At 42.3% G+C, this 25,554-nt stretch overlaps 1 protein-coding gene across 4 annotated transcripts in view; it reads left to right on the top strand.

Annotated features, from left to right (window-relative positions):
- Positions 1–25,554, top strand: part of LOC145346812 (protein NDRG1-like) — a 63,344-nt gene that overhangs the window by 24,777 nt on the left and 13,013 nt on the right. For 2 of the 4 annotated variants that reach the window (XM_080194566.1, XM_080194567.1), the window contains exons 3-9: positions 2,746–2,781; positions 7,650–7,755; positions 13,303–13,423; positions 15,154–15,216; positions 17,154–17,214; positions 18,277–18,363; positions 24,250–24,306. In XM_080194566.1, the coding sequence (XP_080050692.1) occupies positions 2,746–2,781; positions 7,650–7,755; positions 13,303–13,423; positions 15,154–15,216; positions 17,154–17,214; positions 18,277–18,363; positions 24,250–24,306 (531 nt within the window). The remainder of the gene's footprint in view (positions 1–2,745; positions 2,782–7,649; positions 7,756–13,302; positions 13,424–15,153; positions 15,217–17,153; positions 17,215–18,276; positions 18,364–24,249; positions 24,307–25,554) is intronic. The other 2 variants (XM_080194568.1, XM_080194569.1) reach the window with 1 other exon arrangement.

Below are 25,554 nucleotides of genomic sequence, written 5' to 3'. Positions count from 1 at the left end.
AAGTGGGTAGCACCTGACAAAGTAGAGACAGTATTCCTGAAGCCAAGAACTTGGTGTGGAGAATAATAAAACATCAATTTTAAGTAATTTGGGCACACTTTTTTGTGTTACGATATTTCTTGCTCTCTAATCTTGTGCGGGTAAGTAATGGAATGTGTCAGGAACCAACCCAGTGAAACTGAAAATAGACCTGGACAGTTTTACTTTAATACCAGCTCACCACCTGTCTGCAATGGGCAGCAAGTAGCTATAATCTCCATTACTGTAGGCAGCAAAAGTACACCTGCTGGCTCTTGGGTAAGCATGAGAAAGGGAAGCTTAAACTTTCCTGATCCTAGAAAGAGAGTGTAATATTTGCCTCTTGTGGCCACTTCCCCTTCCTAGCAGGCATGGCTCATGTCCTCTTGGCAAATCATGGACAACAGCTAATATCAATCAGGTTGTACTTAAAATTGCAGCTGGGACCTAATGTCATTATTAGATCCTGACCTGCATATTAAAAGAAGACAGTACTATTGGTGGGGAGCTTGTTGAAGCCTAAGTGTACAAAGCTGGAAATGGCAACTTTGCAGCGGTTAAATAATGTTGGCAAAACTGTGACCCTTCAGTTTCCACTGAATATATGGGTATAAAATTGCCCTTTTGGTCTTGTCACGTTTTTTTTCCACTTCAGCCTTTCATCAGTGTCGTTTCTTTCACTGTTGGAATTTTCAAAAATGCATAACGACATGGTATTGTATGCCGTTGTATTTAAGATTGGGAAAGGAATTTATGAATAACATTTCAAACCTGTAAAACTGGATCTGTTGAAGTAGTCCGTGTATTCAGTAGTTCTTGCTCTAATTATATTTTGACAAGTATGACAAACTTATCAATTTTTTTTCTGTGTGGTAGAATTTTGATGTCACTCATCAACTTAATCTAAAGAGGAATAAATTGCACCATCTAGTGCAACCAGTAAATTAATGTAATAAGGAAGAGGTCTAGCTGGAGAAAAAATCTCCAGCAGAGTGGCTGAAAGAAGGGAAAAGAAATATTTTGTAAACTAATGGATGTTTTTAATCTTAAAATACATTAAGCAGATGGGCATTCCTTTTTTCAGGATTACTTTTTTAAAATTCTGCAAGAACATTTGACTAAAGCCTGGGATGTATGGATTCATTTTTTTCCACAATCCATAGCCTCAAGTAAGTTTAAAAATGTGATCCGTTTAAGGCAATGGATGAATTTGATGCATAAGCAATCCTATTGAAGAGCACAGTCTTGAAATGGAAGACACCAAGTTGAAAAGGGGCAATTTCATATCAAGGAATAACAGATGATTTAAAACCTGAAGAATAAAGATGGAAAAATTAGAGGATGGTCTGCAGTTAAATGTGTAATTTCTCCTCTTGGAATATAGAAATAATGAAGACCTTGTCAAACAATGCTTTTAAAGCCCAGAAGAAATGAAAAATACTGTAGTGAGGAGAAAAGAAAGAACATAAAGATTTAAGAGAAGGGAGGGGGAAAAAGTGGAAAAGTAGCTTTTTATTTTCCTTTTTGTATTCTTGTCCTGAAATTTTAGAATCACAATGGATATGACACAGGAGGAGGGCATTTGGCCCATATCTGCACCAGCTTTCTAAACAAATGTTGTGGCTTAGTGCCATACTCCTATGCATTGATTCTATCCCATCACACATCTAATGCCTCAGTTGAACCTGCCTCCAGTGCATTCTAGACATGAACAATTCATGAAAAAGTGTTTTTTGCATCATAATTATTACTTTTGCAAATCACAAATCTTGGTCCCTTTGCAAGCAGAAGCAGTTTCTCGCTATTTACTCTGTCCAGCCCCTTCATGATTTTAAACATCTCTATCAAATTTTCTCTTCTCCTTTTCACTAAGGAGATAGACTGGAGTGGTTGTGACTATCACTTTTTCATCCCTGGAACCATTCTTCAGCACACACTCTCTAATGTGTCTTTCCCAGAGTGTGGAGCCCAGAACTGTACACAGTATTCCAGCTGAGGCCTGTGTCTTGTATAAGTTCAGCATAGCTTAATGGGTCTGTACAATGCCCCGGTTAATAAAGCCCAGATTACTATCTGCTTTATTAACTGCTCTCCATCTGTCCTGCCATTTCAATGATGTATGCACGTAACACCGAGGTCCTTTTGCTGATACTTGATCAACTTGGCCTGCCTTTATTGCCAAGAACCAGGTCCAACAAAGCATATTTTCTTGTTAGACTGGGCACATACTACTGTAGAGACTTTTTCCTGAACACAATCTAGCAAGTTGCCCCTCTTCACCCTCTAGGAAAATTTTTGCCCCTTGCTGCCCTCTACACTAGTGTGGTCTCAGTTTGCACTTGGATAATTAAAGTTTTTTCAAATGGAGCCATCAAAGATGAAAGAAGCAATACTTTCATTTGTCTATTGAATATGCAATTGGTGTAAATGCAGTGACTCGGCTAATATGTCAAAAGGTTGAGATTGAAGGCACAAGGTCAGAATGAAGTTGGTGTAATGTGGAATGAAATCATCAACAAAAGAGAAGATATAGTTAGAAAATGAGTGAAATTATTTGAATAGAGTGGAAGAAAACATCCATGGAAAATCTTTTAACAGGAGGTCAGTCAGATGCAGAAGCATCAATTACAGCACAGACCAGGAGTCCCATCTAAGACAGTTGGATCAAGTCCTCAGTTACTGGTCTCTTATGACTTGTGTGTATATATTTTTTTCTTTTTACAACAGGGAAATACTAGAAGCTTCCAGGTACTTGAAACTCAGGTAATTTTTTATGTTTTAAATCCTAATTCATGTAACCTCTTTGGAACCAAATCATTTCTGGATTATGGAATTGTATTACAATGCCTCATGACAAGTGAGAACCAAAAACCCTTTGGATGTAAATATTTCTGAAATATAAATATTTACTAGTTAAAATGTTATTTAACCAAATATTCTGCTGCAAAGTCTGCACTGAAGTTGAGGGAACAGCTTGGGTCTGCTCAGATTTTCCAGACAACTGGGCCAGAATTCTGCCAGAAAAATTCTAGAATCAAATTTGTATGAAAACTGGAGTAATTCTCACTTTCAGTGGGTGTACAGAAAAGAATCTTCCATACTCTGTGCACTGCAGAGGCCACAAACGTGTGTATTATTTAAAGATCAGTGGGTGGGGCCTATTGCTGCCCAGGAGACCAGCAGCATTGTGCTGAGCAGGCCACTGTGCATGCACTGATCTGTCAGCGCCAAGATTGGTGCATGCGCAGTTGTCCTTGTCTGCTGGCCTCCCTCTTTTTTTTCCCCATCAATCCTGACTGCAGAGTGACAGCTGGCCCCTTGTCACTACCTCATATATCTGATGGGCAGTGCCAAGATGCCCCCAGGATTTGGCACTTTGCCCCTAGGCAGAGGGCCCAGACTGGCACTGCCCAGGGGCCTTGGTTGACCCCCACCCCACTTGCCCCTTCACTCCAGCTAGATCCCCATTTGTGGGGAGCTACTGTAATCCCTGCCGGAGTGAACCACTCTGGGGCTGGAGACATCAGTCCCACGTCCACTAATTAAATTTTAAATGGTCTTGGTGCCTCCCTGCCAAATTTTTTTTTATAGTACAGATGTTGCAGAAGTTCAATACTGGCAGATACTTTTGTGGCCTTGGCATTTCCAAATAATAGATTCCTGAATTAGAGAGATTACAGCATACTATCTTGAATCAAAAGCTGATATTGGCTCTGAAATTTAATGACTAGTGTGGTGATTGTATGACCTTTTGGTTTGGGTTACTTTGATCAAACCAATCTAGAGCATGACAGTAACTTGTGTGACTGTAGGGCAGCTAATGCTGAAGCTGTGATTTTTGCCTTTCTCTCCCCACTTGCCATGATCTGGCTTGACAGTGCCTGCCTTCTAATCAGTTCATAACAGCTACTGTTCTTGAGAGCCCAGATTAAATATTAATAGACTATTTTACTGAAAATCTTCTCTAACAAATCCTACCGTCATCCCAAGAAGGGGACTTAAACTCCAATGACTTATTTCCCAACTTTGGTTAGAATCATATAATCCTACAGTGCAGAAGGAGGCCATTCACTCATTGAGGCACCAACCACAATCTCACCCAAACCCTATGTCCATAACCCCATGCATTTACCCTAGCTAGTTCCCCTGACACAAAGGGGCAATTTAGTATGGCATAGCCACCTAACCTGCACATCTTGGACTGTGGAAGGAAACGGGAGCACCTGAAGAAAACTGACGCAGACACAATGTTCTAACCTGGGTCCCTGGCAGTGTGAGGTAGCAGTGCTAACTATTAAACCCATATTGGGGAGCCAATAGAATCCTGTTAATAAGTTCCTCGTGCAAGTCTTTGAAAGAGCTAGCCAATTTAAAAGCACTTCAGCTTGCTTTCCATGTAACCTGACAAATTAGTCTTCATACAGGGCACTGTACATGGCTTTCAAAAAAAAAAGGAAGATTCTGCTGTGACCCTTTTAAACAATATATGTGTATGTGGATTAGCAATGTACGTCAGCCATGCTTAGGTACCTAAATAAGAAGGTTGTGGATTCAAGGCTAGATAGCTTCTGAAGTTGGAGTTACTAGACATGTGGGGAGAATTTGGCATGTTGTTGAAACTGAAACTGAACAGGTTGCATTTTCCCCTAATCAAACCCATCTGTTTCCTCCTTCATTTCCACCTCATCCTAAAATAAGTTAATGAAGTATTTTGCTAAATTATTCTTTTTGAGATTGAGCGTGCTAAATGTAGCAGTGAAAATCCTCATTTTGAAGAGGGGAACTCTTCTTAATTCTTTCTGATTTTAATAGTTACAAAATTACAATGTGCTTTTGATGCCAGTGACAATCATGCTTAATTATCTGAGATTTGGGTGATTTAATGCAAAATGCTTTGTTAGCTGCAATTCATTCCAGTCCCAGTAATCCCTAACTAATTTATTTATTGTACTTGTAGTTCTGCCACTCTAGAATGGCAGTTGTATTGTGTTCCTTGCTTTCTGTAACAAGAACCAGGAGCAGAACATCTCAACCAAACTGAATGAGAGCCACTTGGTTTGCCTTAAATTTCTGAAGTTTTTTGTTCTTCATTTCAAATCAGTGACACATTTTAAAAACTGAACACCACCTCAGTAAAGATGTCATCTAACCAGAATACAATGAGCATAATCTTGCTCAGATTTGCACTCTGCTGATTTTGGTACAATATGTACTAAAACATTGCTTGAGGTTTCAGTGCCTTGACATGTCACATATATTAACTACTTGACCCCAGCCCCTCTAACTGCCTACATAAGATTTTCCTGTTATGCTGTTACCATTTTGTATCACATTAAATTTGTCTAACTTCTCTAAGTTGACTCTTCTGGATATTTAGGATTATAAAATTTTAAAGGCAAACTTTAAACTTGCTGTTAAATTTGCTGCTTTTCTTAATGATGTTCATGGAGAAAAAATTATGCTTGCCTCGCTTTGACTTTATCACTGATCCAGTGCTGGTCTTGATAACCTGTTGCTTAGACCTGAGGGAAATGGCTATACGAGGGTGGAGGAAATAGCTAATCCTAAAATGACTTTCTGGCCTGTTTGAGCAAATTTGTTTCTATCCAACTGGTGTTAACTAATCAAATTGCTTTCAATATTGCCCTCCTGTGAAGTGTACTTAAAATTTTGACCCTGGTATATAATTGAATCTTTGAGAGGATTTGAGCAACAGATGTGAGAATTTGCTGATCAAAGGTAGGGCTGTAATCCAGAAGATTGTACTTGTATTGATAGGGCTGTATAAAGAGCCTGACTGACACACAGCTGATGTTTGTGTAAATAACCACCATATGTTCACCCTTCCATGTATGACTACAACAGTTAGACTGCACTTCAATAAAGAGATTAAGCGTTATAAGCTGTTTTCTTTAAGGGAGGGCGAGAGGAGCAGGGCAGTGATCCTTTAACTGAAGCAATTAAGTCTGAATTTACATATGATTACTGTATAGGAAACTATAAAGCTGCATATTTTAATACATAATTAATACTTATCATGCCATTTTGAAGCATACTATGGAATTCAAAAGCAAACACCAGACTCAATGAGAGAGATGATTAAAGTTTGCCCAAAAAAAAATAGGTTTTTAATTGGGAGAAGCAATGGGAATGCAAGTATGAACATTTATTTTATGCTGGTTTCCTGACACCATACTGTCCCCAAGCCAAATGTGTAGATGCATTTTGGGACTGAGGGTTATCTGCTTGTGAATGACAAGTAGCCACAAGGATATTGAAGCTTAATTCAAGCGTATTGCCAGACAGAGGCTGACTGAAATTTTCAGATTGGCCTGTAAGCCCTGCTTTCTGCCTCTCCTTCTCCTTCCCCTTCTCTTTTTCCTCCCCCCCCCCCCCCCCCCGCAAAAAAAAAGTTAAGAGGGCAAGCTAGTTGTCTTAAGGCAGGCTGCCAGCATGCAATGGAGATTTTGAGGCCATCCTTGGCTGCCTAAACACAACTGGGCTGCAGGTTGGTCTGAGAAAGGGTTCGCCCTTCATTGTGGAGGGTTGACTACTTATGTTATACTTTTATCTAAATGTGGAAGTGTGCTTGAAGACCTGCAGTAGACGGCCACTAATTTAATTCTTCAGTCTGGATGGCCTTATTAATCCCCTCCTGAGCACATTGCCAATTTTAATGAAATAGTGAGCCCATCCTCCTGGCTACCAATTGACTTGTCCCAAGTTGGTCAAATAGCAGGTGATTTGATTCCCATGGTCTGTTTGTAACATTATCTGATCTCAATATCAGAGTCCAAACCTGAGATATTGCCTGGGACCTTCAAATATATACTACTATGAAGGCAGATGGTTGCTATTTCTTTTAACACATCCAATGATGCAGTATTCCTTTTCCTTTTGCACAGTTCTGAGTGTGGGCTAGGTTACATGCTGCAGATATTGAATCTCTTCTACTCTTGCTGTAGCATACTGCCCACAAAATGATGTAAGAAAACACATGACACACACATAAGAATCTAACATTGGAAAGAGCCATGTGCACAAGCCAGCATGGAGATCGCTCCTAGTTTGAACCTATTTTCATGTACATAGTTCTTGCAGTTAATACATACAGTTACCCTACTTAACCTATAATCGAATGGTAATGACACCTGTAATTGAACCAAGCTAACATAGTATGTTAACTCTTTGATCGTCAGAAACCATCTTGGATTACTGGTAGTAGACAAGACTTAAATTTTGTACAACTATCACAGTTTAACTTTATTAAATTGGATGGCTGTTGCCTCATAGCACCAGGGATTCTAGTTTGATTCTAGCTGTGGAAGTCTTGTAGACGTTCTCCCTATGTCTGCATGTGTTTCCTCCACCTGTCCAAAGATGTGTAGGTTACGTGGATTGGCCATGCTAAATTGTTCCTTTAGTGTTAGTAGCCATGTTAAATGTGTGGCATTACAAGGGTAGGGTGAGGGAGTGGGCCTAGGTAGCATGCTATTTTGGAGAATCAGTGAAGACACAATGGGCTAAATGGCCTCCTGCACTGTAGGGATTCTTACTCAGTTTTACTATGCTGGATATCACTATACACACTGAAGAAATAATGACGATCTGCTAATCCACCTCTTCCACAGGAGCATGATGTCGAAACTCCATTCGGTGATATCCGTGTCGCGGTGCGTGGGACACCAAAAGGAAGTCGGCCAGTCATACTCACATTTCATGACATTGGGACGAATTGTAAGTAATAGTGTAACAACAGTTGCACTCTGCTGCATGTAGATCCTCAAATAACAGCAGAGTTTGACAGATGACCCATTTAAATATCTCTCTTTATGTCTACATACTATTTTATGGACATTGCTACTAAGGCGAACATTATCTGAATTTACTTCTAGTATCTTCTATACCTTTTTTCATTTTTTTTTGTTTTGAGGCTCTTTTGACATTTGAGCTGTAACTTAATCAAGTTATTTATTAACTCTATCCTCTGACATGAGATCAGTATTTTCTGTTTGTATCTGGGAGAGCCCCAAAGTTGTGGTCTCCTGACATTTTTATACATTACAAATCATCATCACAATGGTAATTTTTGTCTATTCACAAACTATACTTTTGAAGCTGCGAAGCACTAACTTCAAGAAACTGAGGCACAAACCTGATTTGTCATAAATTGCCTGCTCTGGATATCCAGTTGATATGCATTGGGTTTTTAAGCATCTTCTATTTTGAGTTCTATTGTGTTGACCTACATGGACTGTTCTGGTTAACCTAAAAAGTTAAATTGAAGTAAAATCGGTGAAACTAAAGGCTCTAGCATATTTCCACAGAACATCAAGTTTTTAACGTCCCATTTTTCATGTTTCGGCCTCAGTCTTGACATTAATCTTTAATGAGCTATGGCTGGCTGAGCCCGTAACAGGGGGCACACCAGGAGTGGCTTTTAACATGAAAGGTCCTGCCAGTCTTTGGCAGGACCTTTCATGTCAAAGCTTCCAGATACCTGGCCAGGTTTGCTTCCTGTATAGTGGGTGGGAGCAGGAATTTAGAACATAAGAACATAAGAAATAGGAGCAGGAGTAGGCCAACTAGCCCTTCGAGCCTGCCCCGCCATTCAATAAGATCATGGCTGATCTGTTGTGGCTCAGTTCCACACTCCCGCCCTCTCCCCATAACCCTTAATCCCCTCTCTTATCAAAAACCCATCAACCCGCGTCTTAAGAATATTTAGCGAGGTAGCCTCCACCACTTCAACGGGCAGAGAATTCCAGAGATTCACCACCCTTTTGAGTGAAGAAGTTCCTCCTCAACTCCATTCCAAACCGCCCCCCCTTTATCTTGAGGCTGTGCCCCCTAGTCCTACTATCCTTTCTGAGCAGGAAGAGTCTCTCCACCTCTATCCTATCCATCCCATTCACCATCTTATACGTCTCAATGAGATCTCCCCTCATTCTTCTAAACTCTAACAAGTACAAGCCTAATCTATTCAGCCTCTCCTCATAGCTCAACCCCCTCAACTCCGGCATCAGCCTAGTAAACCTCCTCTGCACTCCCTCCAAGGCCAAAATATCCTTGCGTAAGTACGGCGCCCAAAACTGCACACAGTACTCCAGCTGCGGCCTCACCAATGCCCTATACAGCCGCAGCAAGACCTCCCTACTTTTATATTCAATCCCCCTTGCGATGAAGGCCAGCATCCCATTCGCCTTCTTGACCACCTGCTGCACCTGCAAGCTGGGTTTTTGCAACTCATGCACAAGGACCCCGAGGTCCCTCTGCACCGTCACCTGCTGCAGTTTTTCTCCACGTAAGTAATAATCCTTCCTACCATTATTCCTACCAAAGTGGACCACCTTGCACTTGCCAACATTAAATTCCATTTGCCATTTCCTGGCCCATTCGCTCAGCCTATCTAGATCCTTCTGTAGACTCTCCACACCCTCCGCACAATTTGCCTTTCCACCAATTTTGGTGTCATCAGCAAATTTCGACACCCTACACTCGGTTCCCTCCTCCAGATCATCTATATAAATGGTAAATAGCTGAGGCCCCAGCACCGACCCCTGGGGCACTCCACTAGTCACCATCCGCCAATCTGAATAGCACCCATTGACCCCAACTCTCTGCCTCCTATTTGACAACCAGTCCTCTATCCACACTAACACCCTACCCCCCCCCCCCACAACTCCATGTCCCCTGACCTTCTGCTGTAACCTCTTGTGAGGTACCTTGTCAAACGCCTTCTGAAAATCAAGAAAGACCACATCCACCGGCTCTCCTCTATCCACCGCCCTAGACACATCCTCATAGAACTCCAGTAAATTTGTCAGACACGACTTCCCTTTAACGAAACCGTGCTGCGTCTGCTCTATCAAGCAGTTCCCCTCAAGATGCCTCGCTATTTCCTCCTTGATGACGGATTCTAACATTTTACCTACAACAGACGTTAAACAGGCCTATAATTCCCCGCCTTTTGCCTGGCACCCTTCTTAAACAACGGCGTAACATTAGCCGTTTTCCAATCTTCCGGCACTTCCCCGGAATCCAGCGACGTCTGGAAAATAACCACCAAGGCATGTACTATCACCTCCGCCATTTCTTTCAGGATCCTCGGATGCATTCCATCTGGTCCTGGGGACTTGTCCACAATCAGCCCCCTCCAGTCTGTCGATGTTATAAGAAGTTATACAGGGAACCTACAGGAATGTTCCCTGGCAGTAAATGAGGAAGATTGGATTACTTGCATCATAGTTAGGAATTGAACTCCGAGCAAGAGGCCAGGCCAGGCTAAAATTGAGGCCAAACATAAAAGCAAATTACTGCGAATCATGGAATCTGAAAATGCTGAAAAATCTCAGCAGGTCTGACAGCATCAGTGGAGAGAATAAAGCCAATGTTGAGTCTGGATGACCCTTAAGTTTTTGTTTAAAATCAAGTCCTGTCAGCCTTTTGATTTTATTTATTTAAATTGGATTTATAGTATTAGGTTAGCCTAAGCTAATGTAAATGGGTCACAAACACCAGCTCAGGCTGATACCATTTGCAACTACTTCACTCTAATCTGGGATTAATGTAGCCCCTTTCATAATCTTGTTTAGCCAGGTGCTTTATTTGTCTTTTCAAGCAAGCTGATTGGGCACTGTAAATATTTCTTTAAAATGCAATGGGTTTTCCTTGTGTGAAATAAATGCAAGTTATACTGTGCTTTCTGCTAATTTTTAATGTATGAATCTCCACAGATTTGTATTTTTTTTACTCAGACCAAATCAAAAAGGGCCAATTATTTGTCTTGTTAGTTTGAATAAATATTTAGAAATAATTAGAATGTGAGCATTGCTGGCTGGGCCAGAATTTATTGCTCATCCCTAATTGCTCTCAAAGTGATGGTGGAACTGCCTGCTCTTGCTTGTGCGCTCACTGAGTGCCGCCACAGTCTTGCAGTTGCCTTTTAGAATCCCTAAGATCATCAGGTTCTGGGGATTTGTTGAATTTTAGTCCTCCAGTTTCTGTTTATTTTTGTCTGCTGATATTTAACTACTGTAATTTCCACACGTTGTTACAATTTTCCAGGGGACTGCAGAAATAGAAAGTTGAAGGTGTAAGTATACAATACCTCAGTGGTCGAACAAGTTAAGAACACTGCTTAAAAAGCATACAAGACTTTCTGAAAGGACAGAAGTATAGGAGCAAGGGAGTTATACAGACCTTTGTGTAACCCTGGTTAGGCCTTGATTTGAATCACCAATTCAGATGGTTCTACCCAAGGTTGTGTTAGTTACTACAAAATAGTTGGAATTAAAACCTCTTTTGGGAAACACCAGACTGATTTTCTATTGGAACTTGCTACACACTCTCGCTATCCTCAGGGGAATCTTCCATCCCCTTGACTAATTGCCTGCCCCACACCCAGATAGGACTCTAGCCACTCATGGGACTGAGTCTTCCCCAGCCTGGCTGACAATCCAATGCTAATTGCCACCATAAGAACATAAGAAATTGGAGCAGGAGTAAGCCATCCAGCCCCTCGAGCCTGCCCCGTCATTCAGTAAGATCATGGCTGATTTGTCGTGGCTCAGTTCCACATTCCCGCCCTCTCCCCATAACCCTTAATCCCCTCGCTCATCAAAAACCCATCAACCCGTGTCTTAAAAATATTTAGCGAGGCAGCCTCCACCACCTCAACAGGCAGAGAATTCCAGAGTTTCACCACCCTTTGAGTGAAGAAGTTCCTCCTCAACTCCGTTCCAAACCGCCCCCCTTTATCTTGAGGCTGTGCCCCCTAGTCCTACTGTCCTTTCTGAGCGGGAAGAGTCTCTCCACCTCTATCCTATCCATCCCATTCATCATCTTATATGTCTCAATGAGATCTCCCCTCATTCTTCTAAACTCTAATGAGTACAACCCTAGTTTATTCAGCCTCTCCTCATAGTTCAACCCCCTCAACTCTGGTATCAGCCTCGTAAACCTCCTCTGCACTCCCTCCAAGGCCAAAATATCGTTACGTAAGTGTGGCGACCAAAACTGCACACAGTACTCCAGCTGCGGCCTCACCAGTGCCCTATACAGCTGCAGCAAGACCTCCTCCCTACTTTTATATTCAATCCCCCTCGCTATGAAGGCCAGCATCCCATTAGCCTTCCTGACCACTTGCTGCACCTGCAGGCTGGGTTTTTGCAGCTCATGCACAAGGACCCCGAGGTCCCTCTGCACCGTCGCCTGCTGCAGTTTTTCACCATGTAAGTAATAATCCTTCCTACCATTATTCCTACCAAAGTGGACCACCTCGCACTTGCCAACATTAAATTCCATTTGCCATTTCCTGGCCCATTCGCCCAGCCTATCTAGATCCTTCTGCAGACTCTCCACACCCTCCGCGCAATTTGCCGTTCCAGCAATCTTGGTGTCATCAGCAAATTTCGACACCATACACTCGGTTCCCTCCTCCAGATCATCTATATAAATGGTAAATAGCTGAGGCCCCAGCACCGACCCCTGGGGCACTCCACTAGTCACCAACCGCCAATCCGAATAGCACCCGTTGACCCCCACTCTCTGCCTCCTATTTGACAACCAATCCTCTATCCATGCTAACACACTACCCCCAACTCCAAGTCCCCTCACCTTCTGCAATAACCTCTTGTGAGGTACCTTGTCAAACGCCTTCTGAAAATCAAGAAAGACCACATCCACCGGCTCTCCTCTATCCACCGCCCTAGACACATCCTCATAGAACTCCAGTAAATTTGTCAGACACGACTTCCCCTTAACGAAACCGTGCTGCGTCTGCTCTATCAAGCAATTCTCCTCAAGATACCTCGCTATTTCCTCCTTGATGACGGATTCTAACATTTTACCTACAACAGACGTTAAACTAATCGGCCTATAATTTCCTGCCTTTTGCCTGGCACCCTTAAACATGACCCCATGAGTTGACTCACTGCCAGATATTGACTTTTTATTGAATTAACGTTAAAAGAAAAAAATTTTTCTCATAATTATCCTAACTGCAAAAAGTCCTATATATTGATTTAACAAAAAAAATTCCCCCAGCCCACTTTTAGATCAAGAATGTTACATTATAGATGCATTGCATTGTCTTGATTTCCTTTTCTGTCTGTTAACTAACAATGGAAAATTATTTTGCAGCTTGCTGTTGATCTCCTGATTTTGAGTGGCCAGATGAGGCTCACTGGTTGTGTAAAATTGCTTCTGATAATCCATCAGCCCTTTGTATTCATTTTCACCATTTACCACAAACGTTTAAAGGGTTACTCTCTCTTTTCATAGACAAATCATGCTTCAACGCTCTCTTCAATTCTGAAGACATGCAGGAAATTACACTTCATTTTGCTGTTTATCATATTAATGCACCTGGCCAGCAAGAGGGTGCTCCAACTTTTCCAACTGGGTAAGAATGACAATTCCAAACCAGTACCTGAGCCAAATAGTTTGACTTCTGAATTTAAGTGGTATCCAGGCAAACAAAAGATGTCTTATTTGTTCATGGGATGTGATTGGAAAGCCTGCATTTATACATATTTTAATCACCCTTGAAGGTAGTGGTGAATCTTGAACTATTGCAGTCCATATATTAAAGGTACGCCCACCATAGTGCTATAAGTTCTAGGTATTTGTAGAATGTCAGGCTCATCTGGTTTAATTCTTGTGCCATTTTCGAAAGTCACTCAGTAGTATAAAATAATGAGTATTCAGTTATCTTGGAAAGAGTTGACCATAGATTGTTATGGGTCTGGAGTCATATGTAAGGATAGCACATTTCCTTCCTTTTCTAAAGGACATGATCTCTTTTTTTTTATGATTGTAATGGCATATGTCTCTCTATCACGTTGATATTGCTTGCACCTAAATTCCTTACTCATCTGAAATATGTGAATTGCCATGGAACATATTTAACAATATATATTGTTTTTACCCCCCCCCCCCCCCCCCCCCTCTCCGTTCCTGAAAATATATCCTTATGAAGCAAACAAATTCCTAAAACACATTTTTCAGATGAACCCAATACTGTCCTTGCCCCACATTTGCCATTTATGGAACACAAAGCCAAATATTGAAGGATTCAACTGAAGGTCAATCTTTTTACTAATTTAAACTTTTAATCAGAATTAAACCTCAAACTTGCATTCCCCTGACCATCATGGTTTCTGTCTGTTCCTGGTTATTAAGAAAACAAGTCAATTCTCAGTTAGACCCACGATCTGCAATTGAGTACATATAGAGAATACAAGAACAATCCTAAATTATTGGAAGCATTGCAGTTTACCCATGGGGAGTGCTGAGTGATATTTTTGATGCTCCTTTCCTAGCCCAAGCAAGGGGAGGCCACTTCTACTGCATTACTAGTGCAGTCACTTAACTGGGGGATGCCTGGGCATGAGTCTTTCTCCATCTCTTTGGAATTCCGTTTAATTCTTCTTCCATATTTCTGCTATTCAAGTGCAAGGTTTCATCAGGGGCCTTCCATGAGCATTTGACTAAGCAACTCTCCATTTCCTTTAAGACATCATCAGTGTGGATTCTTCTGCTCAAGCATAGATCAAAACTGTCTACTTGCTTAGTGATTTTAAAAATTAGCAACCCCTTGTCCCTAATGGCCTCTAGACTCTTTGGATGGACACTTTTTTCTCTTCCAGTCTGCTCCCATAGTTTCTGACATTTCTGGCCTCCCAGCTGACAGCTTCTAAGAGCTAACACACACTGCTTAAACCAAAACAAAGCATTCTTGACTCGCTTATTGCTATAGCAATATGCCATAGTTTAGAGATATTCCAACATATCTCAAAAACTCTATTTTGTGATTAGCATGAATCTGCAATAATGCAGACATTCTGATTCCACCACAAGCTCAAAGATGGTCCATCCTTTGCTTAGTTAAAAAGTAACAAGGTTGAGTTGGAAATGAGAGAACCTGTGATTGGCTCAGGGTTATTTATCATTTTTAATTGGGTGTTTCCATTTATCTTGTATATTTTAAAGCCAACTCCTAGAACCACAAGTTGTATTTTTAAAACCTCAGACTTGCTGTAAATAAGTGATTTTTTTCAAAAGTGTTTTAAATGACAGTCAATACTATTTTGAAAATACTTTGGGAAAAAACTTTTCTGCATCTAATTGTAGATACCAGTACCCATCGATGGACCAAATGTCTGAGATGCTTCCAGCTATTTTGAAGCACTTTGGGTAAGGTTAAAAGTCGCATTATAAATATCAATAATTGATTTTTAGCAAGACTTCAACCTGCTAAATGTGCTGCAATTATCAGCTTCTGTAATTGCGAAAAATATTTTGTCATGAACTGTACTATTTGTTTTTATGCACTCCTGACCACCAAATTAACATTTTTGAGGGATCTGGACATTAAGACGTTATGTGCTCAGCTAGTTTTTTGCCCTCCCAATTTTCTTCCTATTCTGTTCTTGCTCAATATTCACTGCTTATTTTTATTCACTTGCAGGATATGAGAACCACTAGCTCGGCCAGAATTTTTTGCCCATCCTTAGTTGCCCTTGAGAAGGTGGTGGCTGCCTGGTTGAACTATTGCAGTCCCAGTGGTGTAGGAACACCCACAGTGCTGTTAGGGAAAGAATTCCAGGAATTTGAAACTAGTGACAGTGGAAAAAATGATGGGTAGGAGGGAACTTCCAGATGATGGTTTCCTGTGTACCTTCTGCCCTTGTAGTGGTTGTAGGTTTGAAAGGTGTTGCCTAAGGAGCCTTGGTGAATTTCTGCAGTGTGTCTTATAGATGCACGCTACTGCCACTGTCAGTGCAGGGAAGAGTGAATGTTTATGAATAGCACAATCAAACAAGCTACTTTGTCCTGGATGGTACCAAGCTTCTGGAATGCTGTGGAATCTACTCTCATCCAGGCCAGTGGAAAGTATTCCATCATAGACTTGTGCCTTGTAGATGATGGACAGGCTTTGAGTGGAGATCACATCATGGTTAGGCTAGGAACATTAACTGATCCTTCTGCTCCACTCTTCACCCTCCACCTTTCTTGAATCAAGCACAATTGATATCTATTCTTAACCACTGCATAGGTGAGAAGCCAATTCTCACCTGAAGTGAATCTGGGACCATCTTGTTAATAGATTTGGCATCAAATGAGTGCCCTGAACCATTCTGCTACCTATCAAACCAAACGGCCACTTTAAAGAGAATAGTCTTATTCCTTTTCTACAAAACAATAGTGTTTTAACCTTTTTTGTATTAAGGTTTTTTGTTTTCTTTCTGTACTGGAATCCATCTACATAAGCAATCATGCTTGCTGAAATCAGTACAGAAGGATTGGCCTTGAGTTGCGTCTTTGGGCCTGATTTTTACCATTTTCATTCTAAGTGCTGAATCTGGGCACAATTCAGATTCGAGTTAGAAATCAGCTTGCAGGTGCCCTCATATGCACTCAGCCTGGAAAAAAAAAACGTGTCTGAATCACACTGTGGGCAGGGCCTAGTGTGCCTGAAACGATTGGAGCTCCTAACTGCGCATGCGCAGTTAGGAAAAAGAAATTTGACAGCACGCCCATGTCAGATTGCTCCCATGCCACAGAATGCAGTCCAGGAGCGAAAAGTGGGAGCGATGGTCCCCACAAACATCATTTTCCTTTTTACCTCCCCCACCCAGACCAGAGTGGCAGTAGAGCCCCCTCCTAAACCAGAGGCGCATCTTGCACGCGCGCACACACCCGCCCACCAATCTGAGTCAGAGCGCTGTTGGAAGCTCTGCACTCACCTCAACAGCTAGGGTGCTCCAATTCAGACTTGTATTCAGCATGTCCATTTTGACGTGATTCTGGATTGGCGAACATGGTGGTAAAGGGGGAAATACTGATAAAATTGGGCAGGCAGTTTATTAATTCAATTTAAATTGCCGTTGCATCCGTTTCAGATGCAAATTGGATTGCGATCTTTCCTGGTCTTGGTAAAATGGCCATCTGCACAGATTGCTTTAACGGCTTCACATCTGACTTTACCATATTTTCGCGCGCAGTGGTAAAATCAGGCCCTTTGTCGGCCAGTATGAAAGAGTATTTTGGACCTCTTTGCCCCTTGATTGGTCATTGCATCTCATCTGTTCTGATGTAAATAGCTAAACTAGCATTATTTTGTCTTTCAGCATAAAGAGTGTTATTGGAATAGGAGTTGGAGCTGGTGCATATATCCTGACTAAGTTTGCGGTAAGTCAGAGTACTTGAGTAACGTTATGGACCTTGTTGCAGCAGACAGCCTCATCGTATGAATTCATGCATAGATAAGCTTGTAGGTTTGAATTTTCATGAGGTTGGGCCAAGTCAGCAGACCTCTTAAAAATAGTGGATTGGACCAAATTCCAGCATTCCTTCCCCATTACAGTCTCTGGCAATTTTTTTGCCGCTCGTTAAAGGGTGCAGAATTTGCCCTTGTCCACTGCATTGTAGGAGTAGATTTGGGCTCTGCATGATTCACTGCACCTTGAATTATGAACCACAAGGGAACCCTAGTTTTTGAGACAGGAAGCAGAAGTTTAGGTATAAAACATTCCCATTATAAAAACATTTCGTCTCTCTTCAATTATGCAGTGAAAGTCCTAATTTTGCCCAAATAAACATGGATTGAAAAAATGCTCCCTTTTAAAGGGAGGTTATTTAATTACCAGTTCACAAAGATGTCAATTACACAAAGCTAGCATTCCCATTGGAACAAAGTAAACAGGCTTCTGCTGAAAGGAATCCATTAGCCATTCATGGAGTTCAGCCCAACATTCGCCATGAGGCTGTCTGTAAATGGATGTCTCGTTGTCTGCCTACTTCTGTTGATGGTAGTCATGATATGGATAACCTGGTGTTCCAAGACTACCTACTTCTATTGATGCAGTTACCAGATCTTTTGAATACAATTTTCAATGTCTGTATTTGAACAAGATTGAGGGAATATTTTTGAAAGAAAAAATGTTGAACCGCTGTTTGGCAAGTCTTCAATATTATACCAATCTTATGGCTCATTTGTTGCATATTGTGAGGAAAGGATGATAGTTGAGGGTGGGAGGAACCTGACAACCATGATTGTAACGAGGCCAATGTCCTAATAAATAGGTGGGGCTTTTAACCTGCCTGTCTCACCAACTGCCTGTCTCCGCTATCTGCCTTGACAGGCTTGTGCTCAACTTCCTGACAAAAATAGGCTGGACCACCTCCGATCTGGAAAATCTTGCCTACAATTGTGTGTACTGCAAAACTTAAGCGCTTTCATTTTTTTTTCAGTTGTCTTTTCCTGATCTTGTTGAGGGATTATGTCTCATTAATATTAATTGCTGTGCTGAAGGATGGATGGACTGGGCAGCCACCAAGGTAATGCATTGCTAAAGAAATCCTATTAATTAATACATCAAGTGATGCAGTAATAAATTTAACTGCTTGATCGAGCTTGCTTTGCTAAATTGTTGTTATTTTAAATATAGTGTTGTCACCCAGGTCTCTAACGCTATGAGGCAGCAGTGCTAACCACTCTTCCACTGTGCTACCCCATTAACACACAATTTAACATCCCAAATTCATGTAAGCATTTTCAGTGACTATGTTCATGTTTAATTGCCTTCCTAGAATTTGGGCAAGTCAGAGTCATTCAGAAAGAGCCACTCAAATGTTGTCCTACCTTGATTGCAATATTGTCTAGTTCTAATGATTCTTGTGACACTTGAATCAGGGTTTTTTGGGATTTGTAGACTTCTAGCAATCTCCCACCCTGGACAGACTATATACTTTGTGCCATTTTGTTTGGTAAAGAAGGGGTGTGGTGTCATAATGAATATCATACAATATAAACTGGATATTTGAATTATGTGACTAGGACCCATGCACAAGCTACTGAGTGAGGCTCAGCAGGCAAGCCAGTAGATTGCAGCACTAGTGAAGAAGATGCCCTGTCACTTGATCTGATACTCATAACGGCACCCATGGATATTGGCACTCCAAGTGTAGAGTTGGAATCAGCACATGGTAAATCATGTAGGCTTTAGTGCAGATGGGGAAAACATGATTTGTATACTAGCTCACCTAAGGATGAAATTCGAGATGGGCTTTTCTACAAAAGCCTCCACTGAGGAATTTGTTGAAGTACCATGGATTAACTGAGATACACTATGGCTATTATGTCATTAACATGACATTTTCTTACTGTCTACAGTCTACCTCAGTTGTGAATAAAAACTTTCAAATGTATGTGCCTGAAAGCAGTTGAACTGATGCTATATGAAGGTGAGCCCACCAATGGTGGGCCTTACTTCTAACAGCATACATAACATGTTCCAACAGAAACCAGATACTAAATATTGAATGTAGATGCCCTTCGTCACCACCTACTGCCCTGAATAATATCTGCGCCCTCAAATGTGCAGGCCTGCAAATGAGTGAAACAACACATCCCAAGGCCTCCCTCACCAGTTTACTCCTGGCAAATGTCCAATCTCTGGAAAACAAGCTAGACTTACTTGAAACCAGACTCACTTTTCAAATGAAACCTAGAGACTGCTGTGTATTGTTTCATGGAGACATGGCTCACTCCTGCTTCACTGGACTCTGCCCCACAACCAGAAGGCTTCCCAATCACCAAATGGACTGTTCCTAGCCTTGGGCAAGGCTAGGGAGTATGGCATCTGCTTTCTAATCAACCTCTCTTAGACATAGAAACTTGTTAGAGTTGCTGTTCCCCAGACCTAGAATACCTGACGCTAAAATGCTGCCCCGACTACCTACTGCTGGGGTTCACCTCTATTATCCTGACAGCAGTTCACATCTCACCCCATGTGGACGTGAAGACTGTGCTGGACAAAATCTACACCACTATAGGTAGCCTTGTGACGAAATATCCCAAGGCCTTGTTCATCACGGCTGGGGACTTCAATCAGGCCAAACTCAGGAGCACCCTACCAGAGGCCCAAACATTCTAGGCCAGTGTTGCACAATTATTAAATATTCCTATGGCTCAATTGCCCACCTACAGTTTGGTAAATCAGACTGTATGCTCCTGCTGCCAGCTTACAAATAAAAACTGAAACAGTAGAATCCATTAAAGTAAGTCGTGCAGTGTTGGTCTGAAGAATCGGATGATCTCTTATGGGACTGCTTTGAGTCAGTGGACATAAGAACATAAGAAATAGGAGCAGGAGTAGGCCAACTAGCCCTTCGAGCCTGCCCTGCCATTCAATAAGATCATGGCTGATCTGTCATGGCTCAGTTCCACATTCCCGCCCTCTCCCCATAACCCTTAATCCCCTCTCTCATCAAAAACCCATCAACCCGCGTCTTAAAAATATTTAGCGAGGCAGCCTCCACCACTTCAACGGGCAGAGAATTCCAGAGATTCACCACCCTTTGAGTGAAGAAGTTCCTCCTCAACTCTGTTCTAAACCGCCCCCCCCTTTATCTTGAGGCTATGCCCCCTAGTCCTACTATTCTTTCTGAGCAGGAAGAGTCTCTCCGCCTCTATCCTATCCATCCCATTCATCATCTTATACGTCTCAATGAGATCTCTCCTCATTCTTCTAAACTCTAATGAGTACAAGCCTAATCTATTCAGCCTCTCCTCATAGCTCAACCCCCTCAACTCTGGCATCAGCCTAGTAAACCTCCTCTGCACTCCCTCCAAGGCCAAAATATCCTTGCGTAAGTACGGCGCCCAAAACTGCACACAGTACTCCAGCTGCGGCCTCACCAATGCCCTATACAGCTGCAGCAAGACCTCCCTACTTTTATATTCAATCCCCCTCGCGATGAAGGCCAGCATCCCATTCGCCTTCCTGACCACCTGCAAGCTGGGTTTTTGCGACTCATGCACAAGGACCCTGAGGTCTCTCTGCACTGTCGCCTGCTGCAGTTTTTCTCCACATAAGTAATAATCCTTCCTACCATTATTCCTACCAAAATGGACCACCTCGCACTTGCCAACATTAAATTCCATTTGCCATTTCCTGGCCCATTCGCCCAGCCTATCTAGATCCTTCTGTGGACTCTCCCCACCGTCCGCCGCACAATTTGCCTTTCCACCAATTTTGGTGTCATCAGCAAATTTCGACACCCTACACTCGGTTCCCTCCTCCAGATCATCTATATAAATGGTAAATAGCTGAGGCCCCAGCACCGACCCCTGGGGCACTCCACTAGTCACCATCCGCCAATCCGAATAGCACCCATTGACCCCCACTCTCTGCCTCCTATTTGACAACCAATCCTCTATCCACGCTAACACCCTACCCCCAATTCCATGCCCCCTGACCTTCTGCAATAACCTCTTGTGAGGGACCTTGTCAAACGCCTTCTGAAAATCAAGAAAGACCACATCCACCGGCTCTCCTCTATCCACCGCCCTAGACACATCTTCATAGAACTCCAGTAAATTTGTCAGACAACCGGTCAATGTTTAAAAATTCAGCAACCAATCTGAACGAGTACACCATGACAGTAACTGACTTCACTAGTAAATGTCTAGAAAACCGTGCTAATGAAGCAAATCTGCATATTTCCTAACCGGAAACCGTGGATGAGTCGGGATATTGTCTGCTGGCTGAAGTCCAGGTCTGAGGTGTTCAAGTCAAGTGACCCTGACCTATACAAGAAATCCAGATATGCTTTTTGGCATCTCTGATGGATCTCCATAAGACGGTACCAGTCCTAGGCGATCCACACAGACTCTTGCCTACAGCAAGGTCTGCCAGACATAACAGGCCACAAAACAAAGGCTTGTAAAATCACTGGCACCAATGCACCCCCTCCCCAATCAGCTCAATACATTCTATTCTACTTGAGCAAGAGGTCAAGCAGGAGCACGCCCTCCACCCTTTGGATGAACCATTGCAGGTGTCAGAGCAGCTGCCTTAAGTCGATCCAGTGGTCTGGATAAGGTACCCAAACAAGCACGGAGATCCTGCACTGACCAGCTGGCAGGGGTAATTGCAGACATCTTTAAGTTGTTGCACCAATTTGAGGTAATTTATCTGCTTCAAGAAAATGAGCATCATCCCACTACCAAAGAAAAGGCAGGCAGCATGCCTTAATGGTTGTCATGTGGTGGCTCTGACACCCATCTCCCATGAAGTGCTTTGAAGGGTTAGGCATAGCACGAACCAATTCCGGCCTCCTAGATTCCCTGCATCCACTGCTGCCACCACAGCAACCACCATCTCTTTGGCCCTACACTCCTCCCTAGAACACCTATGTCAGACTCCTATTTATCGTCTACTGGTCAGCCTTCAGCATCATCATTCCTACATAGCTCCTCCCCAAACTCCGTAGCCTGGGGCTTGGCTCCTCTTTGTGACTGGATCCTAAACTTCCTAACCCTCAAACTATAATCAGTAAAGATAGACAACAACACCTCCACAATCATTCTCAACACTGGTGCCCCACAAGACTGTCCTCAGCCCCTCCTTATGTATCTGTGACTGTGGCCAAGTTCCCTCAACTTGATTTTCAAGTTTGCTGATGACATCACCATAGTGGGTTGGATCTCAAATAATGATGAGACGGGGTACAAGAAAGAGGGAAATGTAGCAAACTGGTACGATGGCAATAATCCCTCTGTCAGCAAAACAAAAGAGGTAGTCATCAACTTCAGGTGGAGGTCATGCCCCTATCTACATCAATGGGGACGAAGTGGAAATAATTGAGAGCTTAAGTTTCTAGGTGTCCCAATAACCAACAACCTGCCCTGGTCCCTCTATGTTGATATTATAATTAAGAAAGCTCACCAATGCCTCTACTTTCTCAAGGTTAGAGAAAGTTGGCATGTCCGCCATGATTCTCCAGCTTTTACAGATGCACCATAGAAAGCCGTCTTCTGGTTATATCACAGCTTTGTGTGGCTCCTGCTCTGTCCAAGATTGCAAAAAAAACCTACAAAAGTTCATGAAGTAAGCCTAGTCCATCAGGCAAACCAGCCTCCCATTCATTGACACTATACACTCCCTGCTGCCTTGGAAAAGTGTACACTCTTCTGTCGGGAAAAAGATACAAAAGTCAGTGCACAAGAAACAATATTTTTCACTGTATATTAAATGCATTTGGCAATTCAAAGAAATAGTTTAGTCAACTTGACACAATGTTTCCCAGTTTATGGGGAAGATGGAAGTGAAACAGTGCACAAAAGGGATATCGTGATTCTGTTAAGGGTTGATAGGTTGTTCAAGGCAAATGACTTTGCTATTTGTCAGAAATTAAAGTTGGTCCAGCCTGGGCCTCTGGGAAAATCATAACAAAAACACAGACCAGTGTCCAGTGTGATGTAGATCACAACGAATCGCATAACCCAGAAGCAGCTATCAGCATTCCTCCAATAGTGCCAAGTTCAATGGGACCATTTATTTCAGAGGAAGTCCCTCATGGTGTTCCCATGGGAAGTGGAGCAGATGTCTACACTAGTGCATCCCCTAAAACTGCAAACCACCCAACCGCTACCCCAGACAAAGCCAACCAGAGAGCTGAGAATTCCGAAGTTTCCTGATTGAAATTTTGAGAGACTGCACTGTTACCCAACTGATCTTTTTAAAATTTTATTGTCCATTCATAATTGGGATTGTAAAGAACTTAATAGGGGTGGGAAGGTGTGGAAGCACAACAGAATGCAGTGAAGTAGTAAAGCCCATTGTGGCAGTACAGCATAGGTCAAAGCTCACATTGGAAAGCAGTGATTTGCAGTTGAGCAAACTGGTCAAATCTAGCCAGCGAAACCTGTATGGTACAGTCTAAGTGACCAGGACTTGGGAATGTTTCCAGCACTCCATCTCTAGCTGAGCCATTTCCTGAAGATGGCTGCAGCTTCTTCATTCCCTGAGCTGTGTCTAAACTGCTTCCTTGTTTACTGCACTTGACATATCAATTGCAAAGAACACCCTGTTCTTTCTTTCCTTTCTCTTGGGTGCTGCCCTGACATGGTTTACAAAATACATGACAGTTGCCAAAAAAACTTTCTAATAGCATCCTAATATTTCATGACACCCAATCTCTGAATTGCTACTCCAGCAACAATGCTACTATTCTCCCCAATAAATTTATAGCAGAGATGTGTGGATGTCCTTCTGAAGTCTGCCATTGTTCTCACCATTGTTGCATAACATCACATGTTACTGGTTTTTCTTGGGGGGGGGGGAGGGGTGGGGTTGGTGGGGGAGAAGGAGGGGTAAGAATGGAGGTGCTGTGTATTGAGGATTTAAGTTAGTGTTTTTTTTAAATGTTTCCTTCTAGATTACTGGCTGGACCTCTAACTTGACAGATGTTGTGATCTCTCATTTGTTTGGAAAGGTGAGTTCCTTTTTTATTCGTACAATAAATGTAGTTATTTTTCCACCACAAAAGTAGCACTGGTTTAATATTGTTCAGTTTTCTCCACTAATTAAAGTAAAGCTACACATTGTCCCTGGGTGTAATATCTCAGATGTTTGTTTGGTGTGAAAGAGAGGCAACGAGTTGATGATTATTATTGCCTTTTTATTTCTGTCTCCCCTTGAGTGTTTATCTAATCCTGTTTCAACAGACCTCTGGAGTTGGAAATAGTGGCAAAGGGCACAGAATGTGCACTGGATAGGAATCTTAAGTTCATGATCATACTACCACTGAGGGATGTAGCTGCCAGACTGATTTACATGAGGAAATAGTTTTATCTCATTCTCATCTTTATTGCAGACATTGTAATTTAGTCTCTTATTGGTAGGAATGACTGACTGCACCATCTTGATTTCACTATCCTATGTTCCATTTGTGTAGTACATTTTGTACTGCCACCGTAGAAAATGGCGAGCAGCCCAAAACTGAGACACTGCACCATCAGAATTATACATCACTCTATAGCCTCATGAGACAATGCACGTTTACTTCATCATGATGCAAGAGCACTGAGACCAACACTGCTTCAGTGGGGAGTGCAAGAAGTTGTGTTGGCAGCAGCAACAGGCTTACCTTGGAATAATGCACCAATAATTAAGCCATAATGCAGAGCTATCTGCATGTGCAGCTAAGGGAGTTCAGTACCATGTGGATAAGAGCAAAGCTCTCTAGCTCAACTTGTCTTGTCGAGAACGGTGGTGAGAAATTGGGCAACTAGAGAAGGTTCCTTTAGTAAGATCAGAAGGCAGACCGAAGATGCTGAATGGGCAAATCAAATGGGAGTAAATTGTTGGAAGGAATTCTGAAGTGAAACCTGCAGGCTTGCAGTCGATTCAGATTCTAACCCATACCAATTTGCTTTGGATCCCTTCATGCTGTTGATCCAGGTATGGATAGAAGAACGAAATGTTGGAAAAAAGTGGGCTGCTGCTCCCAAGTACTATCTAACAACTGAAGTTAATGAGGTTAGTTAAAAGGGACATTCCTCCAGCAGCATTAAGACATTGCTATAGGAATTCCTGAAGCATTGTTATCAGCCCAACCATGAGTTTCTCCTCACAATGAGTGAGGATTATGGCTGCTTTCTGATTTGTTCCTGTCTGCACAATCCCTGATCATGAAGCAACCCATGCCAACTTCAAAGGATCTCAGTAACGTGCACCTTTC

Source organism: Carcharhinus amblyrhynchos, chromosome 8 (assembly GCF_965287045.1).
Source record: "Carcharhinus amblyrhynchos chromosome 8, sCarAmb.v2.hapA, whole genome shotgun sequence".
Taxonomy (NCBI): domain Eukaryota; kingdom Metazoa; phylum Chordata; class Chondrichthyes; order Carcharhiniformes; family Carcharhinidae; genus Carcharhinus; species Carcharhinus amblyrhynchos.
The sequence above is the reverse complement of the archived record's forward strand: the minus strand, read 5'-3'. Positions and strand labels throughout refer to the sequence as shown.